General features: G+C 40.8%; 1 protein-coding gene and 1 pseudogene across 3 annotated transcripts in view; both read left to right on the forward strand.

Annotated features, from left to right (window-relative positions):
• The window catches only part of WWC2 (WW and C2 domain containing 2), a 202,070-nt gene that overhangs the window by 97,225 nt on the left and 82,623 nt on the right, over nt 1-22,222 (forward strand). For 2 of the 3 annotated variants that reach the window (XM_040489881.1, XM_040489880.1), the window contains exons 3-4: nt 5,798-6,001; nt 6,812-6,888. In XM_040489881.1, coding sequence (XP_040345815.1) covers nt 5,798-6,001; nt 6,812-6,888 — 281 coding nt within the window. Of the gene's footprint in view, nt 1-5,797; nt 6,002-6,660; nt 6,694-6,811; nt 6,889-22,222 lie in introns of those variants that run through there. The other variant, XM_040489882.1, reaches the window with a different exon arrangement.
• On the forward strand, nt 7,555-12,952 carry LOC121039932 (mitochondrial import inner membrane translocase subunit TIM14-like; annotated as a pseudogene).

Raw genomic sequence — 22,222 nt, forward strand, 5'->3', positions numbered from 1 at the left:
GAAACCGTTAGGCTATTTTATAAAGAAACATTCTAGGCACTTAAGACATGCGAGTGAAACAAATTTCAGTGGTAATGATACTCGTTTTTAGTGAGAGTAACTAGCAGTTGTCAGTATCACTGATCTGTAATAATCCACATATTTCACTTCCGGGACCTATTCTCAGTCGCAGCGGTCCTTTCCTTCCAGCCAGATGTAGGGTTGGCGTAGGTGACCGTGCCTTTCCTCCTGAACCTGTAGCCTTCCTTCCTGCAGACTGTTCCCCCCTCGCCCCTCATTTGCCACGTATTGAGGGTCCCTGTATCTTGTCACTCCCCGAAGATGTGACCTCACCCTCATTCCCCAGCGTGCTGTCATTTATCTGCCGGACCATTGTCCTTTGCCCTTCCCGTGTGAACGACTCTTCTGTCTTTATTTGTGGCTTTGAGCGTCCTAATATTTTGTCAGACATTTCATTTATAGGACACTGCCGCGTCTGTTGTCATCAAAACTTGCAAACAAACAGGTACAAAGTGGGACTCTTCTGTTTTCCCTTTGGCTTTATTATTTTTTGATACATTACAGTCTTCATGATTATTAACTTGAAAAATGTAGAATCGTTTTGTCAGTTCTTATAGAACTTTTCTCTGTTATGTACTACCACATTTGCTCCTCTAACCTGTTTTTCACTGTCACTTTCCTAATTCAGACCCTTGTTACCTTTGCCTTTGCTTTCTGTCTCTTTTTTTAAAAAAACAAATTGCATAAAAGTAATGCACGTGCATAGGAGAAAAATAGAAAATACAGGCAGATCAAAGGAAGAAAAGTATTGTCCATATTCACACCACCCAAAGAGAACTAAGTATTCTAAGTCTCTTCGTGTCTGTCCTTCCAGACTTCATATTACTACAAACAGACACACAGAATTTTAAATATAATTTTATATCACAAGTGGGAGTAGTATGCATACGGTTTTATAAGCTCTTTTCACTTACCATATAATCTTTTATCAAAAAAAACTTGCTGCACAATTATACAGACTCTTCTGTAGAGTTAGTGCTGAGTTGCGCAGAGATGGTAAGACCTCACATTTCTGTCAGACGTTCTTCCTCACATACAGCCGAGATCCTTTCCCGGCCTTGCTTAGAACCTTTGTGGTACGCCATCGCTTACAAATGGAGTTTCATGTTTATTAACCTGGTATTCAAGAAACCACAGGCTCTTGGAGTATGGGGGAAGAAATGAGAAAATACAGTAGCCTGTGGAAAGAACCGCCCATCGGGCCAGCAGAACAAAGGAGAACACGTAAAAGTGCCCTGTTTCGGATGTCCTGAAGGGTGTCGCTGAGGCTGCTAGAGACAGTGCTTTGAGCTGATACCCAAAGAATGACTGAGTGAACCGGGCCTGGGGGAAGAGGGGCTGGGGTAGGGTTTGGGGGTTGGGAGAAGGATACCTTCCCGGAAGAAGAGAGACCACAAGTTAAAGCTGAAGTCTAGAGAGGCCACAGAAAGCAGGGCTTGATGAAAGAAAGAAATGCAGAGCAGCTGAAGGCTGGTGTGTGTCTTTGTGGGGGTCTAGGGAGGTGACTGGAAAAGTCAACAGGGGCCAAGTCCTGAGGGGCCATTGTCTGGAACCTTCCAAAACCCGGTTCCGTCACTGCCTGTTGCATGGAACGTTCCTTTTCAACCAGAGAAAACCCTGTGTCTCTAAACGGCCGTGGCACCGCATTCTCCTCTCAAGGCTTTTATCACTTTTTACTGCACAGACGTGTGTGTGTGTGTGTGTGTGTGTGTGTGTGTGTGTGTTTAATTCATGTGTCAGAAGTTTTTCTGTATTTTGTAAGTTCTTGGAAGGAGGGACTCATGCCTGAACATCTTGTTTCCCTGTTGTGTGTAGCAGATGGTCGGTACTTGTCTGCAGAAGTAACAACAGATAATAAGCATAGTGGATATTTTCTAGAAAGGAAGACAAGGAAAGCTACTCATGTTTGTTTCATCCATTCTTCCCGAGCACGACAGAAAGGACAGAAATAGGCATGATAGACAGAAATCACGTTCCTTTCAAGAATCTGATGTGATCTTCCATGGTAAAGCTCTTAGAACTCACAACCGTGTTCTCTGTCTGTAAAGTCCCACATCTAAAACTGACGCCATGTCCGTTCCCTCGAGGTACGTGACATTTTCGCAGACATCATGCAAATTATACAGCATTCTGACACAGTGACTTCCCAGGGTCACCAGGTCTTAACACTAACCTACCACATTTTTATAATGCACTTTTTTAGTATTTACATTTAATAAAAATTCTTCACAGTCCGTTCAGCAAATACAACCAATGGAGATGAAGCACGATCCTGCTTTATGAAGCCTTCGGAGGTGCCTTCGGGAACCCTCTTTGTAGCTCATATTTGATTTGTACGGCATTTCAGAAATGTAAATGTTCCCGCTGCAGCTCTTGTAGCATATAGTATTTAAACCAGCCTACTGGAGTGTTTCTGCTGATCTGTCCAAATAAATGCTCGTTTATTATTATTGTTATTATTATTGTTATTATTATTGCACTTTATTCATTTAAATGTCAACATTACTTTCAGTGTTTTGTGGCAATTTAGGCATCGACAGGTATTTTATTGAAACTACACCAGTTCCCCAATACATAGAGAAAATACGAGTAGACGAAACCTCTGAAGATACTGAGGGAGAACTCGGGGTACATATCTTCCTGTAACTATTGCAACTTACAAATATCTCAAGTTGTTCACCTGCACTTTGTTTTTGTATCATCCCTTTAGTTGCGTAGTTTATTAGTTATATATCTCACTGGGACACATCACCCCCAAACCCAGTGGCTCACAATACATTTATTACCTCATGGTTCCTGTGGGTGATGAGTCCAGGCAAGGCTTAGCGGGATCCTCTGGCTCGCTGCGTCACAGGCTGTCTGTCCTCAGGGTGTCAGCCAGGTTTGCTGGGGGAGGATCCGCCTCCACGCTCACTCACGTGGTGGTTGTCAGGATTCAGTTCCTTGTTGGCTGTGGGCCAGCGGCCCCCCTCATTTCTTGTCACGTGGGCCTCTCCATAGCACAGCTTACGACATGGCAGTTTGCTTCACCACGGAAGGAAAGCCAGGAGCCAGGGAGGGAGGGCACGCACAAGGTGGCCCGCACGGCCTTTTGTAATCTAGTCCCAAGTGACATCCCTGTTGTACTCATTAGAAGCAGATTACTAGGTCTAGCCCGTATTCAAGGGTCAGGAATATGAGGAGGTGAGGATTATTACAGGTCATCCACAATAGGGAAAACTTTTCTAAGACCATAAATTCCCATTCGTTAGAGGATGAGTTCTGGACTTTGAGTCAGATGGCGTTTACATGTTGGAAATGCTTGGATAGCCGGAGACCTGAGTTGTAATGAATATCGTCAATTGAGAAGTTTAGGCTCTTGGGGCGCCTGGGTGGCTCAGTAGGTTAAGCCTCCAACTTCAGCTCAGGTCATGATCTCACGGTTTGTGAGTTCGAGCCTCGCGTCGGGCTCTGTGCTGACAGCTCAGAGCCTGGAGCTTGCTTCGGATTCTGTACCTCCTCCTCTCTCTGCCCTTCCCCCACTTGTACTCTGTCTCTCTCTGTCTCTCAAAAATAAATGTAAAAAAAGAAAAAGAAAAAAGAGAAGTTTAGGCTCTTAATTAGCTGACAGCTGCCCGTTCTCCTTCTTCTCCAAGGTGGCTGGGCTGCCCCACCGTGATGATGTCCTTGAGGATTCTGGGCTGGAGGGGCTGTCCAACCAGGACTGTCCCCTCCTACATCTCTTTAGACATTGACTCCAGCATGGTTTTTTTTCTCATAATTACATGAAATATGCCTCTTTTGCATGTTGGAATATTTACGTCTTTAAAAATTAGAGCTCAGGGGACACTTGGGTGGCTCAATCGGTTAAGCATCCAACTCTTGGATTCGGCCCAGGTCACGATTTCACGGTTCCAGTATGGAGCCCCACATCGAGGCTCCATGCTGGCAGTGCAGAGCCTGCTTGAGATTCTCTGTCTCTCCTTGTCTCTCGGCCCCACCCCTGCTTGCACTCCTCTTTTACTTTCTCAAAATAAATAAACCAAACGAAACTTTAAAGCAAAATGAGAGTTCAAAATACTACTTTAGTGGACGCTCAACTTTTTGTACCAGTGATCGTGAAGCAAAGATTCTAGGCCCGAGTCAGTGGCTGCAATGTGTCTGGCTAACTCAGGCCGTTTTGTAAATCATCCAAAGACTCTCTAAGCCCTAAGGGGACCCAGGGTTCATAGCTGAACCACTCCAGTTTAGTGTTATCCCTTATCCCCAGACACCACATCAGTTAGACGTTTCCAGAACCAGCCTGGCCCCTAGAGGTTCTCGTGGTCCACGTCAGATCCCCTCATATCACTGTCTGGGTTTTGACTTACTGCAGCCTCCGGGGCCAACCAGTAATACTGAGTTGGGGTGCCGGAAGATTGAGCTTCACACGCAAAACATCTTAAACAGCACGTGTCATGGAACATTCCAGCAAATTAACAAATTACTTTTCCTGTCCTAATTGGTCGGGAACAGGTTCTCGTATTCATACAGCGGCAGACCCGTTTTGACACACCTGTTTTGGCGGTAACTGATTGAATTAGTCAGAGAGGTGACTGCCTGTCAGCACAGGGAGGTCGGTGCCATGGAAGGAAGTTGTACCACAGTCCCCCTGTCCATGCTTGCAGGGCCACAGGGGGAAGCCCCTGGTTCGGTCAGGAGGCAGGAGGAGCGAAGGAGAGCGCGCTGGCCAGAACCTTCTTTGCGGTTTCCGTGGGGAGGAATGGGCGAGGCAGGGCGGGCAAGTTTGGGCAAGCTCGAGATTGGATCGTTTGGATAATTTCGTGGAGAAGGCAGCGTGTGGGCCATTGCAGAGGGGTTCGTGGACTCTCTCGTGGAACTTTGAAACCCGCCATTGCTTGGGTTCTGCCCACAGAAACTCTAATGGGCTGGGATTTTCTTTTTGTAAGCGCTCTCTGGGCGATTCTAGTATCCAAAACTGCAGAACCAAGAACCGGGCCGTAGAGTGTTCTTCAACCAGGACCAGGCTTTGGTTTGGCTTTTTGGCTTCTGTGTTGGGCTTGTTTTTAAATGTCAAACCCACTGTGGAATGACAGATATTTTTGTAAAGTACAGTGGAAATGAATTCCTTGAAAAAGGGAAAAGAAAGTAGAAAATGCAAGCCCCAATATTATTAGAGTCATCACTATACAGTAACTATATAAAATTGCTATGAAGATTTCAAAATGTTTCCTCGTGACTTCTCTACTTTTTGCAGTGGACGTGTGAGAGAGTTCGGGGACCCGTGTAGTCTGCCCGCAGAGACTCTGAGTAGCGCTGATGTAGAGGGCAACATGGCGTCCCGGATTAAGTAAATGGAAACATGCACCGTGGGAAGCAGATTGGGTTCAGATCACACAGGGCCTTGAATGCTGGCATAAATAGCTTGGCTTTTATTCTGTAGGTGTTGGGGAGCCAGAGAATTCTTGAGAGGAATGGCGGGACCCCAGCTAAGGAAGCCGACTTTGGCAACTTGGTGTAGGATGGCTTCCCAGTGAGGATACAGTGTTAACGATCTGAAAGGGAGTGGACTGTGGGGAGCCCTGCGGATAAATAAAACTTGTATCAGATTTCTGGAGAAGTCACTTCACAAATAACCAACAAATTGCCTAGAGTATATAAGACTTAAAGCTGATAATTTTTTTTTTTTAAAGCTTAAATAATCCAAAAAAAAAAAATCATTAAATTCTAAACAATAACCCACCTGGTATATTTTCAGAAACCACACAGATTGAAGATCCACGGAAACAGTGGAGGGGGGAACAGGAGAAGATGCTCAAGGACTATCTCTCGGTGGCCCAGGATGCTCTCAGGACACAGAAGGAGCTGTACCACGTGAAGGAGCAAAGACTGGCCCTGGCCCTCGATGAATATGTACGATTAAATGATGCCTATAAGGAGAAGTCAAGTTCTCACACAAGCTGTAAGTGCAGTGTGGCTGTCCAGACTGTGAGAATGGGGACCAAAGTGTAGCTAAGAGAAGGCCACCTGCGTTTCGCTGGAGTTGCCTGTTGAGGCCTGTCCCTTCCTAGGCAGAAAAAGTCCCCGGAAGTCAGGAGAGAGGGCGAGGGTACCCCGCAGACTTCTCAGCAAGTCCCCTCCCCCCCGTCCAGGCAGCAGTCCCTCCCTCATTTGTGGATCATCAATCCCTGGTGGTTTTCACTCCTCTGCCTGATTGCCTTTTATTTATTTATGAGTTAATGTTTACCTCTGCGGGTCAAGGCAAATATTTCGGCCCCTTTTGCTGCTCTTGTACAATATTTTAGCGGGAGGAGCTAGAACTGTTGTCTGGAATGAAGTTTTCTGTCGATCACCCGCTTACATCTCAGAAATGGATCGCCTGGAGCTGGTTTGTTTAAAGAAGCAGTTTTGATGTGAGCGGCTCAGAAGTTCTGCTTAAATTACCGGTTTCTGGGTAACGCACAGCTCTGACAAACCGTGTGCACAGGAAGGTCCTCTGAGAGTTCGTACATAGGTGTGAAATCCAGAAACCAGTAGGCTCCATGGTCTTTAAGGCATTCCTCTTTCTTGAGTTTTTTTTAAAAAAAGTATAAAGGTTTGAAGACTACTTTTTATATTTAGGTGTCTGATGAATGACAATAAAGGAGTTATAAAGTAAGTATCCACAAAAGCATGTAAATCTCGTTTTTAGAGTTTGTAAATTCCAAGCTGAGAGCTAGTTCTACAACTGGTAAAAGTTCTTTTTTTTTTTTTCTTTTTTCTCTTTGAAAAGTATTCTCAGGATCTTCATCCAGCACTAAGTATGATCCCGATATTTTAAAAGCAGAGATCTCCACTACGCGATTAAGGGTAAGGTTTTTCTTTATCATGGTTCTATGTTTAACATAGGCATCGAATCTGAGGGTGACGGAGAGGGCTTTAGTGATCTGGCAGGAACGTCCTCCACTTTTTCCTGGAAGCTGGCCATTCTGCCTTTGTTACCACGTTCAGTGCCCGAGACCGTCCTTGTTGGAGAGACCGTGTGTTCCGTTACTCGGCGATTGTTATTACCTGCATCGTGTTACGTGTATTATACGCACCCAGTATGTTAAATGTACTTATTTAATGTACACTAATGTGACGTTACAATAGACTTAGAATATTTAGTGTATTAAATCAAAATTTGAGTCTCTGTAACCTTCCCTGACCATGCTGGAAAGCGTCTTCCAGAGCTGAGGGTAACTGCCCTCCCGTTGGACAAGCCGGTACTTACAGGTGCCCACAGATCGTGTTCCCACATCATCCCTTCTCTCGGTCAGACTTCACTCGTTCCTCACACTGCCTCATGGCTTTGTTTCCTGATCTTTACCTTAAATCTTTTTGACCGAACTGCTGCTAAGGCCAGACCTTGTGTATCCTTGATGTTTGGAGTCTGAAAGACCGTTCGTCAAGTAACTGCTTTCATGCAACCAGGACGTAGGTCACGAAGTAGATTATTATCATGACTCCAGAAGCCCCCACTGCGTCCCTGCATCGATGCTGTCCTTCTCCCGAAAGGTAACACTGGCCGCCTCAACGTGGTAGGGGAATTTTTTGCTTGCTCGCTTTGAATTTTGTAGAACGGGAATGTTACCGTACGTATCATGAATGGCTTCCCTTGAAGGAACATTTCGAGATTCATCCACGTTAGCCTTTACTGCGTTAAAGCATCCCACTTTTGTCTGCACACCCTGATTTCTGTATCTCGTCCAACTACCGATGTACGTTAGCATTTATTCCGATTTCCGGTAATTAAAAAAAATACCTTTCTGTGATGCATGTCTTTTGGTGCACATAAGTACACGTTTTCATTTGTTGTGAAACTCGGAGAGGACTTGCCGTATCGGAAAACACACATGCTTCAACTTAGCACTTGCTGACAAAGGGCTTCGGGCCTTCTAATTTCCTGATACCTGCCCTTAAGGTTTAAACTACTTTTTACACATAGCTTCTGCATTCATCCCCCAGGTTTTGAACTTTGTATTTTTATTATCAGTTCAAAATATTTTCTAACTCTTTATGATTTCTCATATAAGGGTATTAATTTTTAAACAGTTGAGGATTTTCTTACCTTTTTTTTTCTTTTCTTTACACTGATTTCAGCTTAATTCTCCACTGTGTCTTTTTCAGTTCTAAAATTTCTATTGGAGTATTTTTTATTTCTAGTTACTTGCCCACATTCTGCACACTGATATGTAGGTTTTTGAACAAAATAATCCGTTGCTTTTAAGCTCCACATCTTTGTTAATACAGTGTCTAGATTTCCTATACGTTGGATTCTTCAGTGTGGTCTGTTTGTTTCTCATGACTTTTGCTCACTATTTGGGCAAGCTTCGTATCGCTGCTTACTTTTTATTAAGAGCCATGTATTATGAATGAAGAAGTATAAGGATAATTTGAACTTTGGGATGAAATTGTCATCCTTCAGTGAGGATTCAGTTTTGCTTCTCATGGGCAGTTAGGCCAGGGGCCGATAATTATAAATCCGTCTCGGGTCAAGCTATCTGAAATCTGGGCTTCATTCTTCTTCTAAGAGCGGGTCTATTTCCCGTCTACCCTTTCTCTTAGGGCAGAGCTCTTCAAAATCCCAACTGAAATTTGAGAACGTTTATGAGGGCCCCTTCTGCTCGACTGAGGTCAAACTCCAAATCTCTCCCCTGAACCTGTCACCTCTATGGGATCGATAATAGCTCTGTACTTGTGGCTTCAGTCACTGTCTTCTCCCACCTTTTCAGCCTCTCTGTTGTGCACACAAATGCTTCAAAAGGAAAAACATCGCCTAGTCTGGATCCTGACTATGAGCTTTCCTTACCTTTTGAGTCTTTAGCACAAAGTCCTGCTGCCTTGGTAGTTCTCCCGTGTCTTCATGTAGATGTTTTGTTTTTGTTTTGTTTTTTCTCACAACTTTTCTATTTGTTCTCAGAGGAAGAGCGTGAAAACAGTTTGTATTCTTAGAAGCTGTATCTCCCTTCAGTTTGGATTTCTTGGTTTAATTTATGAAATGATTAATAGAAGTGTTCTGTGTCATTCTGCCATAAACATCCGTCCAGTGTATCACTGACCCTTTACTCCGTCAGCCCACCATATTCGTCTGTACGTTTCTTGAGAATATCATGCGATGGCTGGTCAGATGCCTTGTTGTTGTACCTCAGTCCTGTGTCTACACATTTCTGTGATCTGCTTGGCTAGATACCTTACCTAAAAAATGGAAATGAGGATATTTTTTCCAATTTACTCTTCGTAAACTTCAGCACTCACTTGAGCTATGCACTTCTCAGGAAATTATCACTTATGATTGCCCTTTGAAATTTTAACAGTTTTTCACAGTTCTTATCTTTGTAAAACACGTTGTAAATGGAATATTACGTGAGGAATAGTGTTCCATTTTTTCCTTTTAGGAAAGATGTAAACCAAAGAGAAGATTTAAAAGCAAACGCATGTAGGATATCTCATCCACATAAACCATTTAGAAGGAAATGAAGCCCCATTGGAATTGGGGGATCCCAGGAGACCCCAAGTGGTCACATTCCCCAGACCTGTCTCCTAATGTGGCTGGCCCTCTTAGATAAAGCTTATCTTGCCCCAGGTTTGATGTACTCTTACTATCAGCAGTCTGTATTTCATATATGTATTTAATCACTGTGAGGCCACAAAAATGAGCTATAAGAGAGTGCCCGCCTCAAGAAAGCACTTCCCTCCAGAAGAGGGTGTAAGACATTAATAACCAGCTGGAATGTGGGAGATCAGAAATGACTGTCTTCGTCTTTGTCGTTTGTGAATAGTTTAACACTTCCTGTCAGTGTAAATGCCTTTTTTATAAGCACTCCCACAGCAAATTGGCCCTTGTGGTCTATGCTGCTACTGTCATGGTCTGAACACTGTGAATCACATGGTGCCCTCGCTCTGCTGTTTGTGCACATTTTGGCCAGGTAGCCCTTTTGGAATGCCCCCGCCATCCGGAGGTGGATGGGTGACTTGGCAGAGTCTCATAGATGTTGGTAACTTGGCCCTTCTTGGCTTGCCTCCGCTTTAGAAATCCCTGTGTCTGTTAGTCCCTGTCCCAAGCTGATGCCACGGAAATAATAACTCATGAATGAACTAACTCTTCCTTGCTTTGGGGTCTCAAGTACCTGCCTGCATTTTTGATCACCAACAGTTGTTCAGGCATAGCCAAACACTAGCGTCATGCTTCATTATCTTGATGTAATGGTGTAAGTAGATGTTGTGCACTTGTTTTACTGAATTAGAGCTAGTTGGTCAAGTATTGGGGAGCTAGGTGCTTAGGAACATCTATCTAAAACATCTGTTTTAGGTCGTAGGTATTGGTGATGATTGGGTTTTCTTTTCCCCCTTGGTCAAGGGATAATAGTACTTCTTGACATCTTATTCCTCATTATTGAAATGGAGAAATAAGTAAGTTCATGCTTTTTATTAATATACTCATGAGTTTTAGAGGTGTCATTTAATGGTACGAGAAAATCTTTCTTGGGAAGAGGAACGTAAAAACTTTTTACTGCAGAATTTATTATTTCTACAGGGAAGTCAGCTATTTCTCAGGAAACTGGGAAAAAAATACTATTTACTTTATTCATAATAGATACTTAGACCATAGCCTTCTTGGTATAGAGAATGGAATATCTCATACAAGCTAAAACTTTAAATTCAGCTGATATTTTAAAGAACTTATACTCCATAACATACATTCATGGTAAAAACTCTCAACGAAGTAGGTTAGAGGAAACATACCTCAACACAATAAAGGCCAGATAGGAAAAACCCACAGCTAACATTGGACTCAGTGGTGAAAAACTGAGAGCTTTCCCCCTAAAGTCAGGAACAAAACAAGGATGTCCTTTGTTAAACACACTTTTATTCAACACAGTACTAGAAGTCCTAGCCACAGCAGTCAGACCACAAAGAGAAATAGAAGCCATCCAAACTGGTAAGGAAGAAGTAGAACCTTCACCATTTGCAGATGACATAATACTACATGTAGGAAATGCCAGAGTCCACCAAGAAACTACCAGAACTGATAAATGAATTCAGTAAGGTTGCAGGATACAAAATCAGTATACAGAAATCTGTCGCATTTCTGTACACTCATAATGAAGCAGCAAAAAGAGAAATTAAGGAATCAATCCCATGTACAATTGTACCGAAAAAAACAAAATACCTAGGAATGAATGTCATCGATGAAATAAAAGGTCTGTGCGCTGAAAACTATAAAACATTAATCAAAGAAATTGAAGACAACAAAAAGAAATGGAAAGACATTCCACGCTCATGGATTAGAGGAACAATATGGTTAAGATGTCTAAACTACCCAAGCAATTTACACATTTAATGCAGTCTCTATGAAAATACCAACATTTTTCAGAGAGCTAGAGCAAACAGTCCTAAAATTTGTATGGAGCCACAAAAGACCCTGAACAGCCAAAGCAATCATGACAAAAGAAAAAAACAAAAACAAAGCTGGAAGTGTCATAATTCCAAACTTCAAGTTATATTACAAAGCTGTAGTGATCAAAACAGTATGGTACTGACATAAAAATAGACACATAGATCAATGGAACAGAGTAGAAAGCCCAGAAATAAACCCACAATTATATGATCAATTAATTTTCAACAGAGGAGGCAAGAATATGCAATGGGGAAAAGATAGTCTCTTCAACAAATTGTGCTGGGAAAACTGGTCAGCTCTATGCAAAAGAACAAAACTGGACATTTTCTTACACCATACACAAAGAATAACTCAAAATGAATTCAAGACCTAAATATGAGAACTGAAACCATAAAATTCCTAGAAAAATCATAGCAGCATCTTTTCAGATATGTCTCCTGAGGCAAGGGAAACATAAGCAAAAATAAACTATCGGACTACATCAAGATAAAAAGCTTCTGCACAGCAAAGGAAACAACAAAACTAAAGGACAACCTAGTGAATGAGAGAAGACATTTGCAAATGACATATCCAATAAAGGGTTCGTGTCCAAAATATATAAAGAAGTTGTACAACTCAAAAAAGCAAACAAACCAATTCAAAAATGGCCAGAAGACATGAACAGACATTTCTCCAAAGAAGACATCCAGATGGCCAACAGACACTTGAAAAGATGCTTAACATCACTATCATCAGGGAAATCAAATGAGAACCACAGGGATATGTCAACGCATACCTGTCAGAGTGGCTAAAATAAAAAACACAAGAAACAGGTGTTGGCGAGAATATGGAAAGAAAGGAACCCTCATGCAGTGTTGGGGGGAATGCAAACTGGTGCAGCCACTGTGGAAGACAGTAATGGAGGTTCTAAAAAAATTAAAAACAGGTTCTGTGCCTACTGGTGGTGGCCACCTCACTGTCTGGTAGAGGCGTGGAATTGGTGGCTGTGGCTTTGGACCGGGATGAACTGCACTCCGCGTGGAGCCCGGGGCGCCGAGCCACAGCCATTGCCAGTACAGCGGTCGCAGTTGGACTGACCGTAGCCGCAGCAGGATTCACAGGCCATTATGTTGTGCAAGCCACGAAACGTGTGGAGCCTCGAGTAAGACCAGCTTTCCGAAGTCTACCAAAATCTGCGTCAATGGAGAATATCAGAGAGGTGGGTTTGAAGTGACAAAACGAGAAGCAGCGTTAATAGTAGATGTAAGCCCTACTGTTAATAAAGGAAAAATAAGAGCTGCTTATTGACAAATTATGCTTTTAAATCATCCAGACAAGGGAGGATCTCCTTATATAGCAGCCAAAGTCAATGAAGCTAAAGATTGACTAGAAAGTCAAGCTAGTAAATGAAGTCAATGTGTGATGAATTTTAAGTTCTTGTTAGTTTACGTATATGAGTGCCAGCTTTTTATAAGATGCCTCAAAGCTAAAAAAAAAAAAAAAAAAAAAAAAAAAGAAAGAAAAAAGAAAAATAGAAAAAGAAATCCAGGAATTGCACCACTGGGTGTTTACCCAAAGAATACAAAACATTAACTTGGAGAGAGATATGCATCCCCATATTTATTGCGGCATTATTTATAATAGCAAATATATGGATGCAGCCCAAGTGGCCATCGATAGATGAATGAATAAAGAAGATACGGTGCATGTGGAATATTTTTTCACCCATAAAAAATGAATGAAATCTTGCCATTTGAAGCAACATGGATGCATCTAGAGAGAATAATGCTAAGCAAAGTCAGACAAAGACAAATATCATAGTATTTCACTCATATGTGGAATTTAAGAAGCAAACGATCAAAGAAGAAAAAGAGACCAAAAAACCCCAGACTTTTAACTAGAGAGAACAAATAGATGGTTACCAGAGGGGAGGGGTGAAATAGGTGATGGGGATTAAGAGTCCACTTGTCTTGATGAGCACTGAGTAATGCATGCAACTGTTGAATTACTATATTGTACACCTGAAATGAACATAACACTGTATGTTAACTGCACTGGAATTAATAATAATAAAATTTAAACATATAAACACACACACACAAAACTTATATTCCCAGTTACATATAGGTGAGAGTTGATGAAAATTTGGTGGAGAAAATAGGAGGTGAATTTTAAATTATTTCTGTTGTTTATTAAAGTGAAGTAAAATGTTAGAAGTATAAAAGAAAATCCCTAGAAATACAAATGCATTTGAGAAATTTATTGAGCACTATAACATATTATGTGATCCAACTTTTACTTTTGCAAAAATAAATAAATAAATAAATAAATAAATAAATAAATAAATAAGGCCCCTTTAGTTAAATTATATACACTCCACTCCAAACACATGGCTGGTTAGTGAGCCACTTCTGTTAAAAACTGTGTACTATATTTTGTTCTCAAATATATTTACTCCCACATTGTTAACGTGAATTCACTTTGAATTATTTTTAGCAGCGGTGATGGACTCGGAAAAGTCGTCTCTAATCTTACCTGTTTGTAATCTTGTGCATAGATGTAGAAGAATGGCAGTTAAAGTTCAATTTGTCCCTTCCCGTGGATAGAGTTAACTCACGTGAACATCGAATTATTACACTTTAACTAACGACGTAACTAACACAAAAATCCTAGCGGTGTGCTTCCGATGAAGAAAAAAACATGCCTTCTGCGAATGTACATTGCTGCCGATAAGGCTTGTCTTTCGACCCGACACAGGAGGTGTCTTTATAGTCATGCTACATTTAAGACTTAGCGGACGTCCCAAGTTCTTCCAGCTGTGATTTACCGGATATTGAAGGAGCTGGAGCAGTACTGAGGCCTCTGGCACCAGCCCGTACGTTAGGCAAGGCTCTCGTTCCTTCAGGACGTTCAGAAATGAATTTGCACTGCAGTCGGTGCTGGGCTGGAAAATAGTACACCGGTCTAAATCGTGAGCGAAAGGAATGATGTGACTTGACTCACATTCCTTCAGAAAGAGAGAGAGCAGACTGAAAGAGAAAAGGAGGCAGGAGGACTCTACTGAATGCAAGAGCCACATTATAGTTGTCTCTATGATGACGTGCTAGGAACTTGAAGTGATTAAAATTCATAACCTAGGAGTGCTTTTTTCGAAAACCGTATTCAGACCTTGAGGAAAGTGACTCTGGAACACTTAGTCACATCCATTGATTTCATCATATTTTCTTTCTCTCTTTCTCTCTAAGGATTTTGGTCTCCTTTTCTAGCTTTGACAGGGGCCATCCAGCAAGCGAAGTAATACATACTTGAAAAGAAATCCTTTATTGACACTGTGCTGTTGGGGAGAGGCTTCATTTCTTCTCACCCAGATGAACTACCATCTCAGCCTCTCTGGCCCTGACCTTCAATCTCCTCCCTCTTAACTCAAAAACATTCTTACATCCGTAATGCTGACGGCAATTTATAAAATGAAATGCAATTAACTTCTTTTATGAGAAAATATGTAGTCACAGGCAGACAGGAAAATGATAATTCATAAGTGATCAATTTTAAATGATTCTGTAAAGCCCGGAAACTCATTCTCTCATTTTTGAAAGGCCGTGGGAGTTCAGGTTTGTGAAACTGTATGTGATAAAGATACTACAATGAATATATTCAAACTAGTACTTATAGTCTGATACTTTTTCTCGATAAATGCACGATAAATACATTGACCTAATGTGTTCACATAAATAAATAGCATATTTATACTATATGCATTTTGTAATCTTCAGCATTTTCATGTGCATGTTTATTTCTAGAGTTGAGAGTGGGAGACATGGTACTAACCGTTTCTACTTTATCAGAGAACCAGAATCAGAGAGCTCCTTCAAGGTGTAGGAAAATAGAATTTCATGATTTGAGATTAGCCAATTGGACACCAGATTTAGATCTTGTGCCTTTAGAGAGAGAAAGGAAGATTGAGGAGATAGGTCCAAAAGGGAGATATTTTGTAGGCTGTTGGAATCATACAAATCTCTTTTATCTTTTAATACACATACATTTTTAATGTTTGTTTTTATTTTGGGGAGAGAGAGAGAGAGAGAGAGAGCGAGTGCACTAGTGGGGAAGAGCAGAGAGAGGAGACAAAGAATCTGAAGCTGTCATCACAAAGCCCGACGCGGGGCTCGAACCCACAAACCGTGAGATCATGACCTGAGCCAAAGTCGGGCGCTCAAGCGACTGAGCCACCAAGGCACCCCTCCCACAAATCTCCTTTAAAAGCTCGAAATGGCTCAAATTATGGAAAGAGCCTAAATGTCCATCAACTGATGAATGGATAAAGAAATTGTGGTTTATATACACAATCGAGTACTACGTGGCAATGAGAAAGAATGAAATATGGCCCTTTGTAGCAACATGGATGGAACTGGAGAGTGTGATGCTAAGTGAAATAAGCCATACAGAGAAAGACAGATACCATATGGTTTCACTCTTATGTGGATCCTGAGAAACTTAACAGGAACCCATGGGGGAGGGGAAGGAAAAAAAAAAGAGGTTAGAGTGGAAGGGAGCCAAAGCATAAGAGACTCTTAAAAACTGAGAACAAACTCAGGGTTGATGGGGGGTGGGAGGGAGGGGAGGGTGGGTGATGGGTATTGAGGAGGGCACCTGTTGGGATGAGCACTGGGTGTTGTATGGAAACCAATTTGACAATAAACTTCATATATTGAAAAAAATAAATAAAATGCAAAAGAAAAAAAAAAAAAAGCTCGAAATGGCTCGTTACAGCCCAGGAAGGATTAGCTGCTATAGGAATTGGCTTCTAACAGCTGACAATTAAAGAACTGGACAACATCTATAAAACAGCTGCTCTCAGACACTGGATAACAGGCAGTTGAACACCGTAATCTCTTACCGAAGTGAAACCGAATAGGTGAGCCCTGAGATCACATCATCTCCAGTGGAGGGAGAAGGTCTAAAACATAGTCTACTTGTGTGCTTGAGCTGAAGAAACAGAAGAATAAAGTTCGGTGAAGTGGAAGCGTCTGGAATTTGTGGGGAATCCTAGAGAGGAAGGAGCTACAGAGAGAGAAGGAACAAGAAAAAGCTCTGGAGCCTTCCAATGTGATCTCCTCAAATCTCTGAGTACTAAGCATGGTATAAAATATGACAAGAATGGGGAAGGAAAGCAGCAAGACAAACAATTCTCCGAGCTCGTAGGGCTCGGAGTAGTTTGTGTTCTATGAGCCAGAATGGAGAGACCTCATACGCTATGGGGCAGTAGAAAGAGAGCTCAGTAGTGGGACCACATTAGTCTAAGACTAAAGGCTGCTCTCGAGCTGCCCTAACAGAAACCACAAGCGAGCCTTGAACAGATCACGTTTATTTAAAACAGTTTAACTCTGTGCTAGACTAAAGCCCAGCACTCTTTAAAAGAATACATCAGAATTCAGCACCAATGGTGTAAAATGCACAGTGGCCAACATCTAGTCGAAAATTTCCATGCACGTTGGGAAATGAGACTAGTGAGGAGAGGGAGAAGGAAGGGCCCCCCAAGGGGCATGAGGAAGCTTTCAGGCGAATGATGGCTATATTCTTTATCTTGATTATGTTGGTGGTTTTGTGGGTATATACATGTCAGCACTTATCAAAGTGTATTGTTTAAACACACTCACATTATTATATGCCGGTTATACACCAATGAAGCTCTTAAAAATTGCCAACCAAAGAAGCAAGAAAATATGACTTGTAAGAAAAACAAGAAGTGACAGCTGTTATTTAATTAGCAAGCAAACATGTTAAAATATATTATACAAATTGTTCAATAATGTAGAGGAAAATAGGAGAGAAATAAAAATATAAAAAAAGATCAAAATAGAAGTTTTGTAGACTAAAAATACAATCTCAGAAGTGAAAAATGACACTAGTTGAGAAGAACCTATATGCTAAGTAAGATCAGTGAATTACAAGACACTTAACTAGTTAACTATCCAAAATGAATTACACAGATGAAAAAAGCCTGAGAAAACTTTAACAGCGCATTAGTTTCCTCTGATACAATCTTACATGGCCTAATGTATATGTTAGAGCCCCCACTAAAGAGCCAGGACGAAGAAATCACAAAAAATACTTAAAGAAATTAAAACTATAAATCCGTAGGTACTCCAAAGCAGAATAAAAACAGAGATCACACCAGGGTATATTATAATTAAATTGCTGAAAATCAGTGATAAGGAAAAAAAAATCGTAAAAGCAACCATAGAAATTAAACACATTACATACAGTGGAACATTAAACACATTACGTACAGTGGAACAAAGATAATCAGAACAGACTTCTCATCAGAAACTATGCAAGCTACAAGACAGTAGAGTGATATCTTAATACTAAAAGAAAAAATGGCAACCTCGATTGCTATGCTTAATGAAAATATCTTTCAAAACTGAAGGCAAAAACAAACAACCCACTTCAAAAATGGGCCCGGGAATTAAGAGGGGACTTAAGAGACTCGTGTCCCAAGAAGAGATGCAAATGTTCCATAAGCATATGAAGAGATGACCAACACTGCTATTCATTAGGGAAATGCAGATCAAAGCCACATGGAGATATCACCTCACACCATTAGGAGGTTTTGGGTTTTGTTTCTAAAGTGGAAAATAAACCAGTATTGCTGAGGATGCGGAGAAATTGGAATGCTTGTGCATTGCTGGTGGGGATGGAAAATGATCCAACCACTGTGGAAAACAGTATACCAGTTGCTCAGAAACAGAATTACCATGTGAAATAACAGTTCTGCTTCTAGGAGTACCCAAGCAGATTCTTGTACACCAGTGGCCATAGTGACATTATTCACAATAGCTGAAAGGTAGAAACAACCTGTATTAGTCAGAGTTTTCCAGAGAAACAAAACTAAGTGTGTGTGTGTGTGTGTGTGTGTGTGTGTGTGTGAAAGAGATTTATTATAAGAATTGGTTCACATGATTGTGGAGACTGGCAAATACAAATCTGCAGTGTAGACTGGCCAAAGAGGTGGTTCCTATGCAAAGCTTACAGGTGGAGACCCAAGAGAGCCAGTGGTACACATGAAGTCTAAAGGCAGTCTCTTGGAGAATTCCCTCTTACTTGGGGAAGCTCATCTTTTTGTTCTAATCAAGTCTTCAGCTGATTGGATGAGGCCCACCCATATTATAGAGGTAAAGCTGCATACTCAGTTCATTAATTTAAATGTTAATGTCACTCAAAAACATTCTCCTTGTTGACACACAAAATTAGCCACTACACAACTTGTATATCCATCAGCAGATGAATGGCTAAACCAAATACAGTGTGTGTGTATGTTTGTGTGTGTGTGTTATTCAGCCTTAAAAAGGAATGAAATTCTGATACATATTGTAACATGAATTAATTTTGAAAATATGATGCCTAGTGAAATAAACCAGACACAAAACAATACTGTAATCATTCCCCTTATGGGAGGTGCCTAGAATAGGCAAATTTAAAGAAAGAATAGTTGTTAGGGACTGGGGGAGGGAAGAATGGGAAGTTAGTGTTTAATGGGTACAGAGTTTCAGTTTGGGATGACGAAGATATTCTGAAGATGACTGGTGATGATGGTTGCCCTTAATACCACTACATTGTACACTTAAACATGGTTAAAAGGTTGGGGCGCCTGGGTGGCTCAGTCAGGTAAGTGTCGGACTTCGGCTCAGGTCATGATCTTGCAGTACATGGGTTCGAGTCCTGTGTTGGGCTCTGTGCTGACAGCTCAGAGCCTGGATCCTGCTTCAGATTCTGTGTCTCCCTCTCTCTCTGCCCCTCCCCTGCTAGTGCTCTCTCTCTCTCTCTCTCTCTCTCTCTCTCTCTCTCTCAATATTAAAAACATTAAAAAATAAAAATAAATACAAATAAAAATGGTTAAAAGGTGAATTTTATCATATGTATATTTTACCACAAAATTTTTTTAAGAGAAGGTAAGGTAAAGAATCTCTTCAGACACAAATTCTGTGAGAATTGATTGCCTTTAGAACTGTAATATACTAAATGTTAAAGGGAATTTCTTCAAGTAGGGAGAGAACTATACCATATGGAAATTTGGATCTCTATAAAGTAATGAAAAATGTAGGCAATAGTAAGTAAGTGTGTGACTAGAAGACTTTTTAGTAATTTAAAGTCTTTTTAAGTATATTTGCTTATTTAAACAAACATAATAAAAATATGTGATGGGGTTTATGAAATATTTAGAAGCAAAATACAGGATATCGCAAAGGTTGGGGGAAAAGAAACTGATATTGTCACAAGGCACGTAAGAAATATACTACTATTTGCAGATAGTCTGTATATTTTATACACTAAGGCAGGAGTGGCCAAAACTTTTTTTTATAAATATCCAAATAGTTAAAAATCAGATTTTGAGAAATGTTAAGCAAAATTATAAGGTATCCTCTTTGATTTCCTGTTTTCCCACCTTCCCTGGTGATAGTATATACTCTACGTAATCTCCAAGCTGAATATGGTGGATCTTACTTTCGTGATTAAGTTATGTTATATGGCATATTTAACTTAAAAATGGGAAGATTGGGGCGTCTGGGTGGCGCAGTCGGTTAGGCGTCCGACTTCAGCCAGGTCACGATCTTGCGGTCCGTGAGTTCGAGCCCCGCGTCAGGCTCTGGGCTGATGGCTTGGAGCCTGGAGCCTGTTTCCAATTCTGTGTCTCTCTCTCTCTCTGCCCCTCCCCCGTTCATGCTCTGTCTCTGTCTGTCCCAAAAATAAATAAAAAACGTTGAAAAAAAAAATTTAAAAAAAAAATGGGAAGATCATCCTGGTGGGCTGGAAAGAATGACATGAGTCCTTTAAAAACAGAGCATTTCTAAAGGGAGACAGAGACAGAGAGAGAGAGAAACAGACTCTTAACTGTAGAGAACAAACGCGGTTACCAGAGAGGAGATGGGGCGGGGGGGGGGGGGGGGGGGGCGCGGGGCAGGCGGATGGAGGAAATAGGGGATAGGGATTAAAGAGTACACATATCATGATGAAATAAAGTAAAATGATAAAATTTAAAAAACAGAGCATTTCTGTAGCTGGTTATAGAGAAGGAAGTCAGATGTTCAAAATACAACAGGCATTTAATGCACCATTTCTGTATTCAGGATGGAGGAACCCACAGGGAAAGGACCTGAAAGTGACGTTTGCTGATAGCCAGTGAGGAAACTTACTCTCAGTCCTTTATGGAGCCATGGGAATTAAATTCAGCCAATAGCAAGAATGTAATTAGGACTGAATTTTTCCCCAGAGCTTCCGTATGTGAGAACTCAGCCTGGTTGACACCTCAATTTCAGTTTTCTGATACTTTGAACAGAGAACTCACAAGCTAGACCTTGCTTGAGCTATTAAATGAGTGTAATTTTAAGCAGCCAATTTTGTGGTAGTTTGTTCTGCAGCAACAGAAAACTGATAGAGAAGGCCACATACAGTCTCTGCCCTAGGTTTTCTTTTCAGTTTTGGGGGAAATTATTAAAAACATGAAAACCATGGTTAAGTCATGAGCCATAAAAAATTAGGCCACAGGGTGTGTTTGACCCACAAGCTGTCATTTGCTGATCTCTGCCCTAGAATAACCACTGAGAAAATACAGAGATTTTAGAGTTATTACTAATAGTGGAAATAAAATGGAATCATAAAAAAGTTAGTTACTCCAAAACAAGGAAGGAATAGAGGTAGAAAGGATAAAAGAATGTATGTGACAAGTAGAAAACAAATATAGTAGATTTAAACCCAACTGTGTCAATAATCACACTAAATGTAAATGGTGTACACTCTCCAATTAAAAGGCAGAAATGATCAGAATGGTTAAAATAAGACCCAACTTTATGATGGCTGCAAAAGAGCTATTTTAAATATGAGGGCCCAGATAAGTTAAAAATGAAAGGAATGAAAAATATCTACCATGAAAATGGAAATAGAAAGTTGCAGTTGCCATATTAACATCAAAGTCAACTTTAGAACAGGATAGTATTACCAAGGATTTTATACTAATAAATCCGTTCATCAAAGGACATAAATATGTGTGCACATAACCCTAAAGATGTATACACATAACAGAGCTTCAACTGGGTTTCAATAAACTCATAATTGTATACCTTTAGCCACAATCTAATTTTAGAACATTTTGGTTTCCCCCAAAAGGAACCCTGTGCTTATTAGCAGTTCCTACCCATTCCCCAGACCTTTCTTCTCCACCCACAAGCCCAAGCAACAACTAATTTATTTTCTGTCTCCAGATTTATCCATTCTGAACATTTCACATAAATGGAATCATATACTATATGGTCTTTGTGACTGGGTTCTTACACCTAGCATAATGTTTTCAACGTTCATCCATGTTGTAGCATATATTAGTACTTAATTCCTTTTTATTGCTGAATAATGTTCCATTGTACAGATATACCAGTTTCATCCATTCATTAATTGGTGTTTATTTGGGTTGTTTCCACTTTCTGGCTATTATGAGTAGTATGAACACTACTACACAAGTGTTTGCGTGAACATATGTTTTCATTTTCCTTGGGTAAATACCTGTGAGTGGAATTGCTGGGCCATATGGCAATTTACTGGCCTATTTTAATTACTTATAGGGATCTAGCATTGACCTTTTGTATTTTTATCTAATATGTGTATCTCGGGGTAATATGTTTCATAAATATATCGTACAGTTTTTTCCAGTGGCTTTTGTTTCATTTTCTTTTTATTGTTGTTAAAGTTTGACTTATATGTATACACACACACACACACACACACACACACACA

Source organism: Herpailurus yagouaroundi, unplaced genomic scaffold (genome assembly GCF_014898765.1).
Source record: "Herpailurus yagouaroundi ecotype Mexico unplaced genomic scaffold, PumYag 181, whole genome shotgun sequence".
Lineage (NCBI taxonomy): Eukaryota > Metazoa > Chordata > Mammalia > Carnivora > Felidae > Herpailurus > Herpailurus yagouaroundi.